At 39.0% G+C, this 20,380-nt stretch overlaps 1 protein-coding gene across 1 annotated transcript in view; it reads left to right on the top strand.

Moving 5' to 3' along the window:
* Positions 1-14,084, top strand: part of LOC139732577 (myosin light chain kinase, smooth muscle-like) — a 36,961-nt gene extending 22,877 nt beyond the window's left edge. The window contains exons 10-17 of the mRNA XM_071643429.1: positions 4,033-4,314; positions 4,580-4,930; positions 5,898-5,988; positions 6,377-6,580; positions 7,203-7,544; positions 8,052-8,204; positions 8,853-8,976; positions 12,112-14,084. Coding sequence (XP_071499530.1) covers positions 4,033-4,314; positions 4,580-4,930; positions 5,898-5,988; positions 6,377-6,580; positions 7,203-7,544; positions 8,052-8,204; positions 8,853-8,976; positions 12,112-12,819 — 2,255 coding nt within the window. The 3' untranslated portion in view covers positions 12,820-14,084. The remainder of the gene's footprint in view (positions 1-4,032; positions 4,315-4,579; positions 4,931-5,897; positions 5,989-6,376; positions 6,581-7,202; positions 7,545-8,051; positions 8,205-8,852; positions 8,977-12,111) is intronic.
* The last annotated feature ends 6,296 nt before the right edge of the window (positions 14,085-20,380 follow it).

Here is a 20,380-nt window from a genome sequence, read left to right as displayed (position 1 = left end):
GTCCTTATTGTTCACGCACTGTTCTGTCTGTGACGGAGAAGGCGAGACCTGTGATCCTATTAAAATCCGACGTCTAAGGCATCTATTTTAGGATAGTCGCTGTCTTCGGTAAACGCTTCCCCAAATCCCATGAAATGTCACCCCAAGATGTCCAGTCGCATTCATGAAAGCACGTGGTAGATTTAAGATATACCCCTTTATACAAGTGTAAACTGTCTTCACTTTTACTCTTTACAATGAGTGCTGAGATTATTGTTTGGAATCTTAGTTTTCTTTGAATCTCAGAGATGCCGAAATTCAAGATGATTTGTGACAAATGCATGCAAAATATTGTCACGTCAGTAAGTTTCATTCACTGACCATGGCCTTCTAGTTGAAATATTGGCTATATCGTATCAATTATATGATTACGAAAGCAGAACAACTCAAGGAATCAAGATACTGTCATAATGTAGCGTATAAAGGCTCCTGAATCTAAGATTTTCATCCAGGTAGACAAAATTTTCCCCACCCGCCGTCCATGACTTCGTGTTGATGTTATCGCAGAACAAATATGCACCTGGTTAAAAGAAAAAAGTAGGCATCTCTGCTTTGCGTGCGTTGTACAACCTGCCATAAAGATTGTTATCGGTAAAACACATCTACCACTATTCAGATGGACATCTGACATTGTATACATCTTGTTTTAGAAAGAAAACAACGGCTGGAGTAGACCATAGTACGATGGGAATAAGTACAATTGTGATTATGTATCTGCAACAACTTGACTCCAGTAGTGTATCATACGAGTTTTACCTAGAAAGCGAAAAGGAGCAAGGAAAAGGGGTGGGGGTTAACACTACTTATCAGAATTGCAAATGGAAGCGAAAAAGAGATGTTTAGAATAATATTTAGCATACAGTGTGCAAAGATTGAGATAAAATTCTCGTTACAGGCGGCGCGGCAAATCCATTGCAAACTGATATAGAACTTGCTTGAGAAAAAGGTCTTAAATTGGAAATGATTATAGGAAAATAGATCGGCGAGGTAAGAAGAGATGAAACTCAAATGAAGACAGTGAATGACAAATGAATGTCAATCCAGTATTATGTCCAAAGAAATCCTCTAACTCTGTGGCCTATTTCTCGCTCATGTCAACTCACCTTGTGTCTTGATTTAATTGTTTTTTGATGATGTCATGTTTACCGCGAGAAGTTTCGCTCGTGTTGGGACTTAGGCATGTAAAACAGTTTTTTTTATTCCACTTGCGGTTAATTTGCCGAGAAGATTAGTTGGTCTGTCGGGAGCAAAGTAACCCCTGTCAGAAAAGTGCATCATCTTTCATTTCTTCTTCTTCTTCTTCTTCTTCTTCTTCTTCTTCTTCTTCTTCTTCTTCTTCTTCTCTTTCTTACTCCCTCTCTCCTTCTCTCCCTTTCTCATCATGTCTTTCTATATACCGATACTTCTGTCTTTGTCTATCGATCGGTCGATCGATCGAGTCGTCTGTCTGTTCTTTCTATCTATCTTCATAGCTGTCTCTTTCTTCTCTTTCTGTCTATCTCTCAAAGAAATATACGCGCACACATAATATGAGCAGATTCAGAGTACATAATATATTTGTATATTTCTCTCTTTTTTCTGTCTGTCTATCTTTCCTTTACTGAACAACAACAACAACAACAAGACACAAAGAGCATTTCGTAAAGGAAGAATGATATCACTTAAAAGTTTAAATTTTCTTTTCTTTGCATTCTTTGAACATAAATTTACTACATGATGTAAATTTAGAACAGCAAAATGTTTGATGTAAATAAAGATTCTATATGCCTTAATTATACAGTAGTGTGGTTTTTAATAATCATAATTTCGGCATGGAAGCAAAACATTTGACCAAAGAAATGAAAATGGAAAAAAAAATGAGACAGTGGGTACATAGATGTATACATGTACGTGCATTTATGCTTTGTGAAAGATATGAAACATGTTCAGAACTATCAAAATCATGCGCCGTTCTAACAAGACATTGATTTATAATGGTTAGGTGATATGAAATAGTCATGTGAATTACAACGTCGTAAGAAGTCAAATGGGAACAAACTCTGTCAGCTGAAAACCAACTATCCTAGATCAAAGTAAAGTTCATGTGACAATCGGTACGGGAAATGTACAGCACATGCATCTTTGTAAAGAATTTGCCACAAACCAGCAATCTAACAATGAATGTTTGAATCGCATCCAAATCACACAACATTTACATTATGTGGTATTATCAATTTCGTATGTGGTGAGTTCATCTACCTAGTACGTTGACCCATCGGTGTTTTGTGTTCACGCTCTACACTCGCAAAAAAAAAAAAAAAATCAGCCTGTCATGATTTTATTGTTGCTAGTTACAAACAAGGGGACACCACAACGTACATACGTTAAGTGTACATTATCAACGTTGTAATCGCGACAGTAAATACGTCTACACTTCGCCTGTTTGTAAAGCTTTTATACAAGGCGTGATTGGATTTTAAGCCCATGCACAACACCGTTCTTCATATATTGTTTCCAAATGTAAGGTCCAGAGGTACGTCTTATTAACTTGTTTCCGTGGTATTCCTCACTAATTAGCATAAATGTGGTCAATGACGAGGGGTTAATTACTAAAAAAAAAATCGTCAAATGCACCTCTGTAGAAATAACGTTGCAATTACAAGTCCGGAGCTAACGGTCGGTTTTGGTCGACAAACCCCTCAATGCTCTTTTTTTTTTTAAGTACGGCACTCGGACAGATATTGGGTCATTACTTATAAAATCCAAGGGGAAGGAATATAGGATGCATTTCTTCGCAATTACTATCACATTACCCACAATGAAGATGTTTTGCTTGACCTATATAGTATACCTTTTGCAAAATTCATCAGTGGCAGCTAAAATGAGGTCGATTTTTTTTTTTGGACATAAAAGATGTTCCAGCAAATAAGGGTCACTACCTTAGAATAGACCAAGGGTATCATCAAGTCTAATATCATTATGCCAAACCAGTTTGTGTTCTGAAATGTCACGGCGCAGACAAGAACAAACCTCAAAAGGGAGGCGGTAATCTCGAACGGTCTGCCGCATAATCCTATTCTGTACTCCCCATGACATTTAAAGTGGAGCGTATTAGTGCATGTAATAAGAGGGCATGTTTACGGGTTCGTAAAACCATCGGTCTGGTCCCTTACGCACTGCCTATCCTTTGCCAAAACATAAACCGATGAAATTTAATATCACATATTTGCAACGTTAAAATAATCATATACATGTACATCAAGTTTATCACTCAGTCGTATGATTTCAGTGAATTACGTCTGTAGTTTATGAATCAATTACTCAAAATTGTAATTATATATCTCTGAGTGATGGCATGAACTTTCTATATTCTTATGACGGGCAAATGAAAAACAGTCCTTTAAGCCATAATATTGGGCTGTTACTTTATCATGTTAAACATATGCGAAGTTGATAATCAGGCCAAAAATGGTAGTATTTAAGGATACTTAAATATGCAATATTCATACTGTGTACAAATCATGACATCATAGAGTCATAGAGAGGAAAGAATCAAAAGGTCATTGACCTGTCAAGGCTGTTCCTGGAAAATTAATCCTTTGAGTGGCGATTGACACATACAGAAATCCCACATCGTTGAACACATTGTCTGAAGTCCCTTGCACACAAAGGGTAAAACAAAAATATCCGGAAGTTTATCTCAAATATTGCCGTACTTCTTTACTTCAAAAAAAAAAAGATTCCAGTTGGCATTTCACGAAATGAAATATTCATAGTCTCAATCCCACCTTACATGTCGTTGAACAGCAGCCGACACAGAATGCTATATTGCTTTCTTTTTGCTTCTTTTTTTTGTGTGTAAATATATGATACTATACTGTCTTGTGTATTGTTTGCTGGTACATTTACTCTTTTACCTCGGTGGTGGAAATAAATGAAGTATAATGAAAACGAAATACAACTGTACTGTAAATGACTGCAATCGGAAATGTCTCATTATGACGTCATCTACAGCTCCTGCCAGCATCAAAGATGCCCCTCGCTCCGTCCAGGCGATGGCCGGCAAGGATCTGACCATCACGTGCAACTTCGTGGCCATCCCCGAGCCGGACGTCGTGGTGTGGAGCAAGAACCGCAAGACCATCAAGGAGGACGACAGGATCGAGGTCGACGAGACCGAGACGAGCACGACGCTGATCGTGGGCAAGGCCACGCACGCCGACGCCGGTCGCTACACCCTGCTGGTGGAGAACGAACTCGGCTCCGATGAGGCTACCATCAACGTCAGCGTACTAGGTGAGACGACAGACCTAGCCTATCATTTTGTGTTTCCTTTGTTGTTGTTGTTGCTGTTGTTGTTGTTGTAGCTGTTGTTGTTGTTGTTGTTATTGTTGTTGTTGTAGGTGGTGGTGGTGATGGTGTCTTTTTTATGGGGGGGGGGGGGGGGGTTCGTTGTTCGACATCAGCAAGGATTGGTGTCATTTCGAAAATACATTGCATCTGTTTAATGGTATCCTAGAACAGTGATATGATGCAATTTTGACCCTTCGTTCGATTCCAGACAAACCCGACCCGCCGGTGGGCAAGCCGATCGCTTCGCACGTTACTCGCGAGTCCCTCACTCTATCGTGGACCGGCTCCAGCTACGACGGGGGAAGCCGAATCACCGGGTACGTCATTGAGATGCGTACCGCTGGGGACAGACCCGAGGGATGGCAACGCGTGGCCACCGTCTCCAACACCTCCCACTGTCTGGAGGACCTGAAACCGGATACAAAGTACATCTTCCGGATCAGCTCGGAGAACGAGTTTGGGATCAGTGAAGCGGGTCAGGAATCCGATGAGATACTGACGGTTGTGAAGGAGCAGAAGAGTAAAACGGAACCAGCGAAATCCGAATCCGACTCCGATCGTAAGTTCACGTCTGTTTATCGCTGCTTGTTTTATAGACAGGAATGACAGCAAAAAGAAATGAAAAAAAAAAAAAAAACTAAACAAGCAGATGAAGCTATATCAAAGTGCATTTGATACATTTTGGAAATATAAAAGAAAAATCTACCTTGACATGAGGGATGAAGATAGATTCAAAATTAGAAATGTAATTGAAAAATAATGTCAGGATTTATCACAAAATTGTTGTTGATACTTTAAACACTAATGTCCGAATGAGTTATATGTGTTAGTCTTTACAGTGGTCATTTGAGGATATACATCGTACGTGTCTTTACTCATTATCATACTTCAGATTGTGATCTATTATACACCTATTGGTAATGGACGTTAAAGCATCAACATAGTACATTAGCACACTCCTTTTTTTATGGGCATAGCCATATATACGTCGCATGGGTGTTGATGCGTGAGCGTTTAGTTAGTCTTTAAGTATACAGACTTGAAATTGTCGCGTGAAGATTTATCGCCTCAGGCAAAATCGTCGTATATCGGGTTTTGCCTTTAGCCAGTCGGAGACTGGCATAAAGTGAACGAGTTTCATCACCCATCCATACAAACCATGCTTATCTATTACCGCCCTTTGCGATGATAGTAGCGACCTTTAGTTCTGCGACGCGAACGCGAAGGCGACGCAGACCCCCGCCGGACGGGGAAACAGCTGTCTCGAGCATTTGCAGAACACCATTTTTTTTTTGCCAAAATGGTGTCATCTTACTGTTCGCGTCGCAGATCTAAAGCTCGCTCGTTTCGTCTGTGATTAGAAGTTCACGGTACATAATCATGATTTCAAGTGTTGGCATACATGCTAAAACTGCGCTGTTAAAGGTGTTTTGTTGACTTTTAACTGCCAACCGACATATCGTAGACAAAGAAAATGATAGTAATTTGTCTTGTTTTGTTTCGTTTGGTTTTGTTCTGTTTTGTAGAAGATGCAGAGCAGGTTGAGTTCCGTCACGTGACCATCAAACCCGACAAAGAGTTCTCCGAGAAGTACGCCATCAAGGAGATCCTCGGAAAGTAAGTTCTGAGATCCAAAGTTTATACAAACTTGTCTAATAAAGCTTGTTCCCGACAATGGCGGAGCTTGCCCGAGACTTTCCCCCAAGGCTTGCCTGTCATAGCAACAATTAAATGCATGTAAAATACATTGCCGGTATAGAAATAAGTTGAGTATATACAGGTGTGTGCAATAGCTTGTTACAAAGTCATAAGATGAGGGAAAGAAAGAGTTAAATCAGTAACAAACCTGCTTATATTATAATACATAGTTCATCACGCGCATGGTTCATTACCAGGTCATGCAGGGCAGGGGAGGGGCATATGTCCATACATCTTAGATACATAAAACAGGTGTATTGGAGTTAGATAGGACGATCTGACCCATAAATTTTCGATGCATTGACAGGGGTCGATTCGGCACGGTACACAAGTGCGTGGACAAGGTGACCGGTAAGGAGTACGCCGCCAAGATGATCAAGACCATCAAGGCTAGCGAGAAGGAGGCTGTGAGGAACGAGATCGAGGTGATGAACAAACTCCATCACGCCAAGCTCCTGCAATGCCTCGACGCCTTCGAGTCACCCAAGCAGATGATCATGGTGCTGGAGATGTGAGTATATGGACCTAAATAATACCCATGTGTGTGTCCGCCGGGTGTCTATGTGTGTGTCCGAGTGTCTATATGTGTGTCCTAGTGTCTTTGCGTGCGTATGTCTACAATGTTTATGGCTGACGTGTTTGTGTGTGCGTATATGTCTATGTTTGTGTGTGCCTCTTTTTGTGTCCGTGTATGTGTCAGTGGTCTCTGAGACTGAACGTGTCACAGGGAGTGTGTGTCTGTTTACTTGTGTTTGTGTACTGATACACATTGCAGAGGACATAATGAAATGAGAAGCTCGAAAGTCTAGATCCTCCAGGGCCAATATTGAATTCATAAATGTGAAATATTAGTAGGCAGATTTATTCACAACGAGTAGAGTTGAAGTGTAACTTAGAAGAAGTGATGAGCTTAATGTGCACGTCGACAGAAAAATTCTAAAATATCCAAAATTGTCAGTATAACGAAAGTTATTACAACAAACAATAATTGTATGTCAGCTGTTCGTGACCTGTTGTAGCCGATCAGCTTTTTCTTCGTCGATCTATCAATTATTAAGGTTTCAGGTTGATGAAATTGTCAATGTGACCTGTTGGCTTTTATAATTTGCCTCTTGTGTGTATGTGTGGCGCAGTGTGAACGGCGGAGAGCTGTTCGAGCGGGTCATCGACGACGACTTTTGCCTGACCGAATGTGACGTCATCAAGTTCATGCGTCAGATCAGTACGGGCGTGCGTCACATGCACCAGCAGAACATTCTCCACCTGGACCTCAAGCCCGAGAACATCCTCTGCGTCGACAAGACGGGCAGCCGCATCAAGCTGATCGACTTCGGCCTAGCGAGGGCGTTCAACCCCCGCGAGAGCACCAAGGTCATGTTCGGCACGCCAGAGTTCGTCGCCCCGGAAGTAATCAACTACGACGCCATCGGCTTCACCACGGACATGTGGAGCGTCGGGGTCATCTGCTACATTCTGTGAGTGCTCGCCGAAGAAAGATTCTCAAACTTTATCTTTTGATATTACATGGGATTTTTATCTGTTTATTTATTTATTATCATTATTATTTCTTCTTCTTTTTTTTGGGGGGGGGGGGATAAAGAAAGGTTTATGATAAAGGAAAGAAAAGTCTATGCCATGTGAAGAGGTGTTTGTGTGATATCTTAATCAATTTTTCCACATATTTTTCTGGTATAGTTTTGTGCCAAGGTAAGTCACGGATACCAACATATATCAGAGCATTACATGTATGTCATACTTTACAGAGTTTACACTTCTCAAGTTGATATAGAGCGGTGTGGTATGGGTACCATGCTCAATTCGGCTTCCTCCAATTCAGTGTGTAGCTACGTTTGAGCGATAAAGTGTTTATCATAATTATATGGTCCATTATTTGGATATGTACTTATAGTTAATGAAGACCTCGTGATTGCTGATGTCGCATAAATTTAATGATTATCGTTTCGTCCGCCTTCCGCCCCCAGGTTGAGCGGCTTGTCTCCCTTCATGGGCGACAACGACGCCGAGACGCTGAACAACGTGACCCTGGCCGAGTGGGACTTCGAGGACGAGGCCTTCGACGCCATCTCCGAGGACGCAAAGAGCTTCATCGACGGTCTGCTCATCCAGAAGAAAGAGTTAGTCCGCAAATCCATTGTTTGTTTGTTTTTTTTCTCTCGAGCTGATTTTAATGTTGTATGTCATATTGCTATTTTAGTGATAGGATCCGCTCGTCATACATACACTTATTGTAACGCTTTTATATCTTACTTTCCTTAACTTCAAAACGCAATAACTTTACTGCCGATTTATCTTGGTTCCTATTCATGACATCAAAGGTTTAGACGGTGTCAATAGCTCAGTTTCAAGAGTAATTTCAAGTTACTTAGAAGATGAAACATAGATCATTTTCGGTTACTTTTGGGGAGAGAGGAGGAAAAGATGGATACATCTTCAACCTAGTCTCGTATTCCTGTTAAAAAAACAAATTAATATATAATACTTAATTATTTCCCAAACATACCTTTTCAAATACTCTACAGTCCTTCCTTTAAACTTCAGAATAATAATCTATACTTCAAAAAATGCCATTACATGGGATTCTCTATTTTGTTTTGTTTTCTTGGGGGGGGGGGGGGGGTCAATATTATTAGTCAGCTTCTTTTGTATAGTCGTTTTGTATTGTTTGTCTCTATGAGGATAATTTGTGGTTCGATTATTGAAAAAGGAATTGGAATGCGTACTGCAATAGACTGGAGATAAATTCTTCGTATCCATGGTTACAGGGAAAGGATGACAGCCGATGGGTGTCTGGAACACAAGTGGCTGCGAAACGACTCCAGTGACCTCAAGAGCAACAAGATCAGCACTGCCAAACTCAAGAACTTCGTGGCAAGGAGAAGGTGGCAGGTACGTTCACCTATACCTAGAATATTCCTAAACCAATCATGGCTGAATTTATCGTGAAGGGATGGATTTACCAAGTTTTGAGGGCGATGCAAAACAAAACAACTACAACAAAAAGCATATCAATTAAAATGCGGAAGGTCATCAAGTAAATCGTGTTCAGCACTGCTAGGAATTACCAATGTTAATACTCAAATGATGCCACCGTCTTTGAGTGCTACTTGAAATGATTATACAAACAAAAGGAAATATAATGAATTTTGCATACCCAGTGCTGCAGCGATCTTTGTATTTTTTTACTGCTCTCATTAAAGTGGATTTCTTTCAAGATGGCTTTCTCTTTAAAGCTGCTTTATTGGGAATTGGTGCATAAAAAGCTGTGCTTTTTACATCTCGGAAGAGAGTATCTTTCTCTTTCTCAAATAAGTTTCCCCTTGTTCCCCTTTGTCGCTTCGGTTGCTTTCAAATTCCATATCTATATTTGTTTTTCTTCAATTTCGTTCATTGGTAGTTGTCATTGTGTACGTATTACTGTGATATCTATTTCCCTTTATGTCATAGTCTGGTACAATCTCCCTCTTGTTTCCCCCCCCCCCCAAGCCCCATCTCCCCTCAAGTTCGTAACATCCTGTATATGTATATGTGTGTATGTAATGGATATCTTTTCCTTGGGTAATCATTACATGCCATATAAAAGGGTTGGTGATAAAATTTGGGATGGTTGGGGGAATTTCGCTTTCCATATACTTGTTAATCAAAAGATTGTTCTTATGTTCTTTAGCCATTTTCTCTTTCTCTTTGTGTCTCCCAAGTTATACATGTACTCTCTGTCGACACCAGAGTATATATTGCTTATTTACCTTTGTATATACCTCAAAACGGGCATATAACAGATCTAAATGAGTTGCATATAATATATAATGTTTGTTGGTATCTTTTATTGTCTTATTTTAACAATACCGAAGGGTTCCAATGGCAACTCATGCAGCATAATTATTCTCCTTTTCAACATTAAAAGAAAATTACCGGATAAACTTTGACAAAGCACATGAACAGGTTACCAATTTGAAAGTCTTATCCTGAAGAATACTTGACATAAGATATGTTGTTTTTTTTTGGGGGGGGGTTGTTATTATTGAGGGGGCACAAAAAAATTCCTTTCTTTCTGTAGCCTATACTCTTTTTATGTTTCATCTTGATCTATTTTCTATGGACCTACCGTATGTTTTCTTAATTATTGTTCCCGTCTTTCATGTTGTTTGTTCGTTTACCTGTTCTTCGTACGGAGTCTTCTTTCTTTCCTTTTTTATAAAGAAAAAAAGTTCAAAAGAGCTTTTTTCCAAAGGCTGATAAACTTCTTGTTATGAATGTTGCTCATGTGTGTCGCAAGTTTTCAAAGTTAAAGGGTAGAAATCGTTTTCACATCTTTCTGTTGAAGCAGAGTGGATCAAACGAGTTAGATTCGAGCTCGTCTGATGTGGAAGAATCAACGGACGATGTACGTGTACACGTGGTATACGGTGCTCGCTTTTTGTGTGCGGTGCTAATACTAACAATCACCAACAACATGTTTGCTTTTATTACTCAAAACAGAGTGGTTTGGGGCGCAATATAGCCAATGGCGTGGTACTAATATTCGAGGGTTATTTCATATCTTATATCATCTGCGAAGAGGAGCTACTACTAACAGTTTTTTTTTTTTTTTATAAACCTAATAGCTCATCTTTTCCTTTTGAGAGTGTGATTGAATTTTTATGCAAGACTGAGGTTTGAAGTATTCACACATCATTCGTATATGCGATTATGATTGTCGTCCGTCGCTGAATTCAATCATAATTTTGTGCTTCACATATCGATAACCTGCTCAATCATTATAATTTATTCATTTATCAGTATATTAATAAACTGGACATGCACGCAATTAAAATCACGGTTAATCTACGGGTTAAAGAGTCTCTCAAAGTATACAATGTCATGTAATGTCATGATTACACTGGGATAGGAATGATTAATATGTCTTGGTTAAAGTCACGTGGGTGCAAATCAATGTCACCACATTCGAGACATGATGTAACAGTGTATTACTTTAGGTCGTCACGGCCCATCTTCACGCATCGTACTGATGCCTCGTAGACCGTCAAGAAAGATAAATCTAAAGACTTTAAAATAAACGTTTAAAATGCACCTTTATAGAGTGGACTCCCGTTATCACGAAGTCCTCGGGACCAACACTGGCAGTTTTCAAACGTCATATCGAAATTTCTTCATAACCGAACAAATAAACAATAAAAAACATAGAGCCATTATGTTGCGGTCTGGAAGTTTACTTCGTTGTAACCGGAATTTCGTTAAAACCGTGTTCGTTATAACGGGAGTGCACTGCAGCTCTTCTCTCATTTGAAGCTTTGATATGACATATTTCGATCGAATAAAACATTGGAATTCAAGGTTAATTTTCGACCCTTTCATATGAGAGAAAATAAATGAATCTATCATTAATTCGTGAGAGCCACGTTTTTTGGGGAAAGAGGACGGGATATAAGGAAGCACCTCTAAAGATCAGCCACTGACGTATTTCGGGCATTTATGAGATGGCTAGTCACGTAAGCACAACATTACTCATGGCCTTGTTAACTCATGCCTGATATGCAGTGATGCTTCAGTTTATTCCTATTTTTTAATTTCATATTCTGATTGACCCAATGACGTCACTCATGTAACATTTCTAAGCTCGTTATATCTAATGCTTTTACTCCATATTTGAACAACATTATCATTATTTTTTTATAATTTTGAATAAAATTGCTGAAATTTCTTGGAGTGCAACTGGTGTATGCAGAACCCAGATCTGACACAGGAAAGCAAAAACTCGTATTCTGTTTAGAATTACAAATTACGCCCACAAGAATTGCGAATTAATATATTTCATTAATTTGAATTAATGTCGATTTATTAAGGAAAAGAAAAACTCGTCAGTATACAGAGTGGCGTGAACCAAGTATCATTGAAGAACAAGTGCAACAACTGAACTTCACTGCTCAGTCATTTCTCGATTGAATGAGACCAATGCTGATATGTATCATCAATGCCAGGTTCTAAATATTACTAATCGTCATCAACACCATCTCATTTCCACAGAAAACTGCCACAGCCGTTCGTGCCATCGGGCGTATGGCGTCGCTTTCGCTCTTCGGAAGCGCCAAAAAGTCTGCCGACACCAAGGCCCAGTCCCCGGCGCTTCCGTCGCCGAAGGAGAAGGTGGAAAGTGAAGCGGCGCTTCCAACGCCTCCCAATAGCGACATCCAAGCAAAGACCGAGTCTTCTGCAGCGCCATCTACGGCGAAGACCGAAAACACTAAACTCGAGAGCGAGCTTATCGTGCGAGAGGATAACGTGAAGCTTAATGCGCAACCCAAAGTAGAGGATGCGAAATTAAATGACAGCCGATCAGCAAACGACAACAAAAAGGCTAGCGAGGAAGCGGCGAGCGACGGCGCTGACGAAGAAGGAGACGAGGTTGATGGTCTGAGGAAGGATTTGAACCAGAACATTCCGGGAGCGCCTCACTTCACAAAGGAGATGGTTGACTGCGAGGTCTTCGAAGGAGACAGCGCGCGCTTCGACTGCCGAGTGGCAGGTGACCCAGAACCGGATATCAAGTGGTTCCAGGATGGCGTCGAGATCGAGGAGAGCGCTCGCTTTATCTTCGACTACGACGACGGCGGCCTGTGCTCGCTGATCATCAGGAGGATCCAGGAGGACGATGAGGGGGAGTATTCGATCACGGCAACCAACAGCAAGGGGGAGGCGACATGTGTGGCGGATCTACTGGTGGATGGGTTCTAGAGTTTAGTTTCGGCATTATCAGCAGATGAAACCTTGAAGATCTAATGTGCGCACGGACGTTAAATCAGTATAACACACGAAAGTAGTGTGGGCAAATGTCTGTTGCGCTATGTCCTTTGTGACGTCAAACAGCAATAATTGCGGTCAAGCTTACAACAATGACAATTACATGTCTCTGCGAGAACGCAGCCAGATACAGACTAATTGGATATGGCTTTGCGGCTCTTCTGCAGACCACGTGCACAAGGGTCGAGTCAAAGTTGAAAGATATGATTGGTGCTTCCGAAATTAACTTTGTAATGGCGATTTTTTTTTTTTTCTAATCACAGAAGCAAAGTAAACAGCAATAAGACTCTGTTTAGTAGATAAGATTGAGTGGCTTCAACAGCGCGGGGAATGTCCGATTTTCCCAGGGCTAGAAAGATATACCGCCGGACAGGGGGTTCGCCCAGTTTGGAAAGATCTACAACAGTTTACTGTTCAAGCCAACCTCGATAGGAGCAGAGCGAGGTGTCAAAAGGAGCGTTTGTCTACCTTATGGAGAATAAGGTGAACCTATGTGGCATATCTTTTTATTCTTATGAGAACAAAATAATACGTCAATACATTTTTGACAATATTCTTTTTTACCTATCCTACATGCGGCGGAATGTTCTTTTCTTTTTCTTTGAATGGTGTTTCAGCCACATCAAACTACAGGTTAAAATTTGAGACTTTTGTTATATTGCCAGAGGTAACTTATTCAAACATGTATTCATTACGATATTTTGTATTATCGTTATATAGAACATGGACTTCAGCTGCCAAAGTGTGTAAAATCTACGCACTTGTATGCTTGTATAGATATAAGATTGTGCTTATTGTATGATTGTTTTCTAGTGTTTTGTAAGATAAAACACGGACGCAGCATCCGAGACGACTGTTTTAGCTCCATTGTGTATCGCGTTTTACGAAACGATAACATAATATTATAATGGCTTCCAACAACAAAACGGAGTGTTTCCACATCTGGTTTAATCCAGCTAGGCCTAATTGCTTTTTGATATCATTCTTAACGGATGAATATCGAGTCACATCTAAAAGCAAATTGGGTCTTATCCAGAGCTTCTAAGAAGACTTTAATATGTATTAACACGACGCACAAAAAGAAAAGTTGTGTCTATTTTGTATTACGGGCCTTTGAGCAGTATCCGTTGTAAATAATATTTAGCTAGTCTTGGACTGCTGGGCCTATGCATAATATTTCTTAAGGAAAAACTGATCAAATTTAGGGTATAAAAAAGGCAGACTTTGAGGAACAACTTGGCCCAGATTTTACCTGCCGTCAGTATTTAGTTGTTGTTGTTTTTTCCAGACCAGTGTCGTAGTAAGATGTAATAAGATTATAGACTATGGTATACATGGCTTATAGAGTTCATATTTCGACCTTTGGGATGTCGGGAGTTTTATGATAATTATGCCTTCTTCATCGTGCATTGATGTTTGATCCAACCTGGTAATGTATAACATTTATTATAATGGCTACCAGTGGTATGTAAACATATGTGGATTAATACTGAAAAATTTACGCGCTTGGTGACTGAGGAAATATTCACATCAGTGCATGAATAGATATGATCAATAATCTTATTCATGTGCCACACTAAATATATTTTCTTCTTACAGACGATATCGCGAAAACTGGTCTTATATGCATTATAGTCATTAATAATATTGCATCTTGACATTCTGCAATGAATGATACACAAATGTATGATACATATACTCATCACAGAGATACGGATTGTATCCATGTATATGCAATTAATTCATGTTATACATAATATATATTATCATTATTATTGTTACTCCTACACATTGGTGCGAATTTTGTAAGGACCAACTTGTATATTTGCCATTCCAGAATGTTCCAGTGTAAATAATGCTTATATTCCAGTAGATTCTAGAAATTATTCTCCACCATTTACCAGGTAATGATTGTTTTTATCAAGAAACAAAATTATATTTGACATGTGTAACTGTGTAGTTTGATATATCAGAGAATTCAATTGGTTATTTCAAGCTTTTATTCCGTTCATGTTACCAACGAAACGCAAACGTTAAATATCTTGGCACTATACTCATCAGCATTATTATGCGTATTAACACCGTTTCAAGCAGCTAACATTTTTATACAGCATGGATTTGGTAAGTGATGCGAAGCTTTCCGAAATTTTAACATCGCATCAGTGGTATGTACATGTATTGCCAAATGTATTGGCACATTTTCTTGTGTCGTGTGTTACAGGCCTTGGCATTTACGAACACATCATACGTATTGGACAAATGTGTTTTATGATGTTCAGTTTTTGAAAGATCGTTTTGTGTTTTTATATTCCCAGATAAGGGTACTTTTGATCGTTTTGCTTCCTCCCTTGTTTCTATGAAGTCTATGCATGTGTATCACAAACTTATTCATTGTATTAATTTTGGAGTCAAAATATAGTAATCAGAGTGTATGAGTTGTCCATGTATCATTTTTTTCTGAAATGTAATAAAAAACAGGTCAAATAACGTAAACGTGTGTGCACTGTGATATTTGTATCTCGACTAAACGCGTCGTATCTGTAAAGACATCAGCGAGTGAAGTGCATACAAAGAATGATTTTGATACATGTATAAGTACTGTACACTCCCGTTATAAATGAAACGGCTATAAAGAAATACTCGTTACAACGAAATAAAAATTCCGGTCCCAAAAGTATCATCTATGTAGGCTAATAATATTTATAATTACACTGCACTGTTCGGTTATAGCGAAATTTCGATACAAGGAAAGAAAATCGCCAGTCCCGAAGACTTCGATATAACGGGAATACACTGCATTTTTTCTTTTAATTTGGGCGCTACGCATGCAACCAGGGGACCGTAGCATTTAAAACTCTTTCGAAGAAATAAGCAATAGGGGTATCCAGCATCGCCTAGGGGCACAGCCGCTGAAGGGATTCGAACCGGGGATCTAGTAATTGACAGCCCGTGGTCTTTATCCACTCGGCCACATCAGCTTCTCAATAGGCGTTTTCATATCAGCCCGATAAAAATCCAAGCTCGAGGTATTTTTCGCGATTGCGAATTAGCGCGCTATTTCATTTCTTATTCACATCAGCCCGAAGAGAATTAGCCCGAATTTTTTTCGAGCTAAGTCGACAGCTGAGCATGTGCAAACAGCACCAGTAATGTGTGCACTTTCAAAAATTTCTCATGCTTTGTGTGCAGTTTGCCTCAATCGATCGGATCAGACATGCTAGGCATGATGGGATGCATCGCGCTAATTTCTTGAGGCGTTTTCACATTATCAAATAGCGCGCTAGTTCGCCAATTATCCCGCTATTTCAGAAATTTCCCGAGTTGGACTCGAGAAATTTTCCCGACCAGAGCGATACAATTAGCGCGCTAATTTGTGTTCACATTATCAAATAGCGGGTCCTTTCGTGATCGGGTTAATTTCCCAAGGCAGAAAATAGCGCGCTATTTCGAAACATCGGGCTGATGTGGAAACGCCTAATGTAACGGAATTATTACCTCGACACTCTTGTAGGGATGGTATATTTTTGGTTGAGAGGAGGGATTCAGATTTTGACTTTTTGCGAGATGATTAGAAATCACTTATGAAATATTAAAGAGCGTGCAATTCTAAGAGAAGTTCAAATTCAATTTGATAGCAATCGGTTTTAGAATGCCTGAGATATCCAAACTTAAAGTAAGACAGAAATGTCCTACCTTTTATTCGGTCCTCTTTGTTGGATATCTCGGCCATTTCAAAACCAATATTAGAATATACATTGTACTTTGAGTTCATCTTAGAATTGGACACTCTTTCATATTTCATATAAGAGGTTTCTCATTATCTCGCACAAAAAAAAAAAAAAGTTGGAAATCTGAAGAACTATCCCAACCAAAACTATACCACCCCTTTAAGGACAATCACAAGACAAACATTGCTTTTTATTTGGTATCAAATTTAATAATCGTTCACTTACATCAACATATACAATTCAATAAATTATATTCTGCATATCATAATGTATGATGATTCTTGTGGTCAATAGTTTTACTTTAGAATATACAACTGTACCGACGGAACACACTCCACGCCATCGCAGTAAACAATTATGCATTACTATCATTTTCAACACCAGATTTCTCCATTCTTTTCATCCTTAACAGAAAAAAAAAATGAAATCAGGTTGATCAGCAACATCACATGAAAAATACATAGTTTCATATACACATGTATTCGAAAATGCCTTACAACTGTGTTACAGTGCACTTCCGTTATGACGAACACTGTCATAACGAAATGAAGTAAAAGTATAGGTTACAGTATTATCATCTATATATCTTTATATACTTTACTGTTCCGTTACAACAAAATTTCTGTTACACCAAAATTTCGATATAACACAAGAAAACCGCCGGTCCCGACGACTTCAATATAACGGGAATGCACTGTAAGTGTACTATGAATGTATCAATTTCTTTCAGTAACACTTGGTATTATGCCTACAGATTATACTCTAGTCCCACCGTCCCACGTACATGTATTAGTGTCTGTACAAATCAGTCAGAAGACACACAGCTCTCTATCTGAGAGAATGTGGGTTACATTGTGCAAAAGGCACATAGTTAATGTAGTAAATCAGGTTATTAATACTGTAATTTCATGTTAAGAGATGTTCGGTCGTTTAGAGAAAAGGAAAATAGTCAATGGAACAACGGAAATATATACATGTATGTATGTATGTATATATATATATATATATATATATATATATATATATATATATATATATATATATTATATACATACATATACAATGTACATTGTATAAGTACGGATCCAGCTTTAGGGGACATTACATGCTCATAATTACTTTATTAAGGAGACACAGGACCTTATGGAGACAATTCTAATTTTTGTCTCTTAAACGTCTCCAGCTATATCATATCCCATTCAATCGCATGCTTTACTGCTGACATTGCCAATTTACACAATGTCTCCCTAAAGCTGGATCCAGAGTGTTATACATATATACTATGTATATATTTTAACAAGACCAATTTATATTGATAATTTGAGGACAAATGGGGCACACAGTACTCATGGTATTAATGACCATCTGGCACGCCATCAGGTAACACGTCTCGTAACAGGTCTCGGCGTGCTCTGTTTTGAAGAACAAGCTGGACGAGCATTGGAAGAACTCTGTATTTGATAACGAGTAAGTGCTATGTATAAGTCCTTGGTCTCAAGCAGTTTTCATCCCTCCCTGCCATGTGTAGGTCCCGTGGATTTTTTTTCTTCTAATTTTTGAATTCTAAGACGACATGTTTGAATGAGATTAGCTCAGGCTATATTAATTGGAAGGATCAAGAGCAGCCTAGGATACAATCCTGATCGATGAACAGGCTCTGACCTACAGCATCATTCCAGAAAAGTGAAGTAAAGTAAGTAAGTAATAAAGCCCATTTTAAGGTGGCTGAAAAATTTCACCCTTCAGACACGCAAAGATTATAATGCCATTATAGTCATCATAAAAAATATATCAATAATGAAACAAATATGTCTGTTCTACACTGTCCACAAAGTGTACCATCTTTCTCCTTTCGATATTCTCGCCATTGTGATTTGTTCAAACCCTTTGAAGCAAACTGTAAAGGAGAGGTCATTTTCAGAAAAGAATAATATGATCGTGACCTTGGTATCTAGGTTTCTGAGGCATTCACATAATTTTGGTGATTTTTTGGTGATTGCACTCTCCTTAATAAATCATTCATGGTTCATTTTCATACCTAGTCTGGTTTCCAGACCCTCAGCCAACTGTAGTCCCTTTCACAACATACAGGATGGGCAATTCCGCAAAAATTGTTACTTTTCCTAAAAATCCTAAATCTGCAATAATTTGAAAAATATATAAGCTGCAGGGACAAATTTAGCATCAAATCCTAGAACTTGTCAAGTTCTTTCATTTTAGTGGTATTTTGACACAATTGAAGTGCATTTAGGCATTCTTTTCTTCAAAAAATCCATTTTGGGGCAACATTTTTGATAATTTTTGTAAAAACACACAATCTTTGACTCTCATTATTCCATATTCAGAAACAATTCAGCATTTGTTTCAAAGTGGTTTTTGGTTAAGAATGAACTAAAAAACACTAATATTAGCCTTGTCTGAGATACGAACTGTGTTAAAATATAGATATTGGGACTTTAAAAAATGGACAAAGTTGTAATGTCCGTAACGCTACATTTGTGAACCTGTAGAGTAACTCCTGAATGTGTTGTACACAATTATCAATCTACAACTTCAACAGGACCTGAGCATTCATTTCAGACGAAAATTCCTTTTACCTGATGCTCTGATTCATAAATTTCTCAACATATCCACATGCAGGTAAATAATCGAGTCCAAAAAAATGTAATGTCCGTAACGGCAAGCATTTTGTGTAATATCTACCAAATGATTTATAGTATCGTAACTGATCAAAACTCGGACTGTTAACATGACTGGGTTAGAATAAACCATGAATGGATTAAGAATGATTATGCTGAGTTGTTGAAATAAGCCCATAAAGTCACAACAAATTCTGTAAATGTAATGTCCGTAACGCTGGAATTGCCCGGATACAGGAACTTCAGATGGTTCTTGGGACAGTCCAGCTCAACCTGCTACTTCTGTTGTCATTAGAGGGCGTTAATACATTCTGGGAAGCAAAATGGTCAAGGCAGAAGGTCTGGAAGCCAGACTACGTTGTAAATATCAAATGGTGGGGTATGAAATAATTTATTTCCAGCATTTATTTTGAAAGAAAAAAAGAATGAAAGAAAAGGCTACCACAGACAGTACTGGTCTGAGCGTTTGAAAACAAGAGGGTATGGTTGTGATTATGACACATATTGAGTGACATCGATAGTATTCAAGAGTGTGGTATGAGGGGGAAAAAATGCCAAAGATATTACCGCTTGTTTGCAACATCAGAACCATCATCTCACAGGTATCTCACATCTCACAAGTGGAGATGAAAATCTCCAAAGCCGCATTCTCCTTTGTTCACTCATTTGAATTCCTACGACAGATTAATGCTTAATTTCATCCCACGAGGATTATCCTGTACTCATCTTGAGTTATCAATCACATGGCGTACTGACAGCACACATCGACACAATACCCTAGACAAGAGGCGACTCTGGCCGTCAACCTCACAAGAACTTTACAATTGCAATTTGCAGTTATTGCAGATATCACGAATGGTAACAACCAATCAGGCAAAGGCATGATGGTTGTTGCCATGGTACCTGCCACACATTACTCCTCCCACTTCCTGTTTTAAAAGATTTTTTTTTTCTCTCTCTCTCCAGTGGCGGATCGGGGGGAAGGATGCGTACCGGGCGCATGCCCCCCCCCCCCTTTATTTTTTGTCAAAACAAAAGAAATCAAAAGAAAAAAAAGATGGAGGGCTCTTGCACCCCCTTTAACTTTGTGAAGGTGCCTCCCCTTTACGGAAATCCTGGATCCGCCTC

The sequence above is a fragment of the Diadema antillarum genome, unplaced genomic scaffold (genome assembly GCF_040938485.1).
Source record: "Diadema antillarum isolate AM-2024a unplaced genomic scaffold, OU_Dant_1.0 seq00000437_RagTag, whole genome shotgun sequence".
NCBI classification, from domain to species: domain Eukaryota; kingdom Metazoa; phylum Echinodermata; class Echinoidea; order Diadematoida; family Diadematidae; genus Diadema; species Diadema antillarum.
Note: the sequence above shows the minus strand (reverse complement) of the source record. Positions and strands in the feature narration are given on the sequence as shown.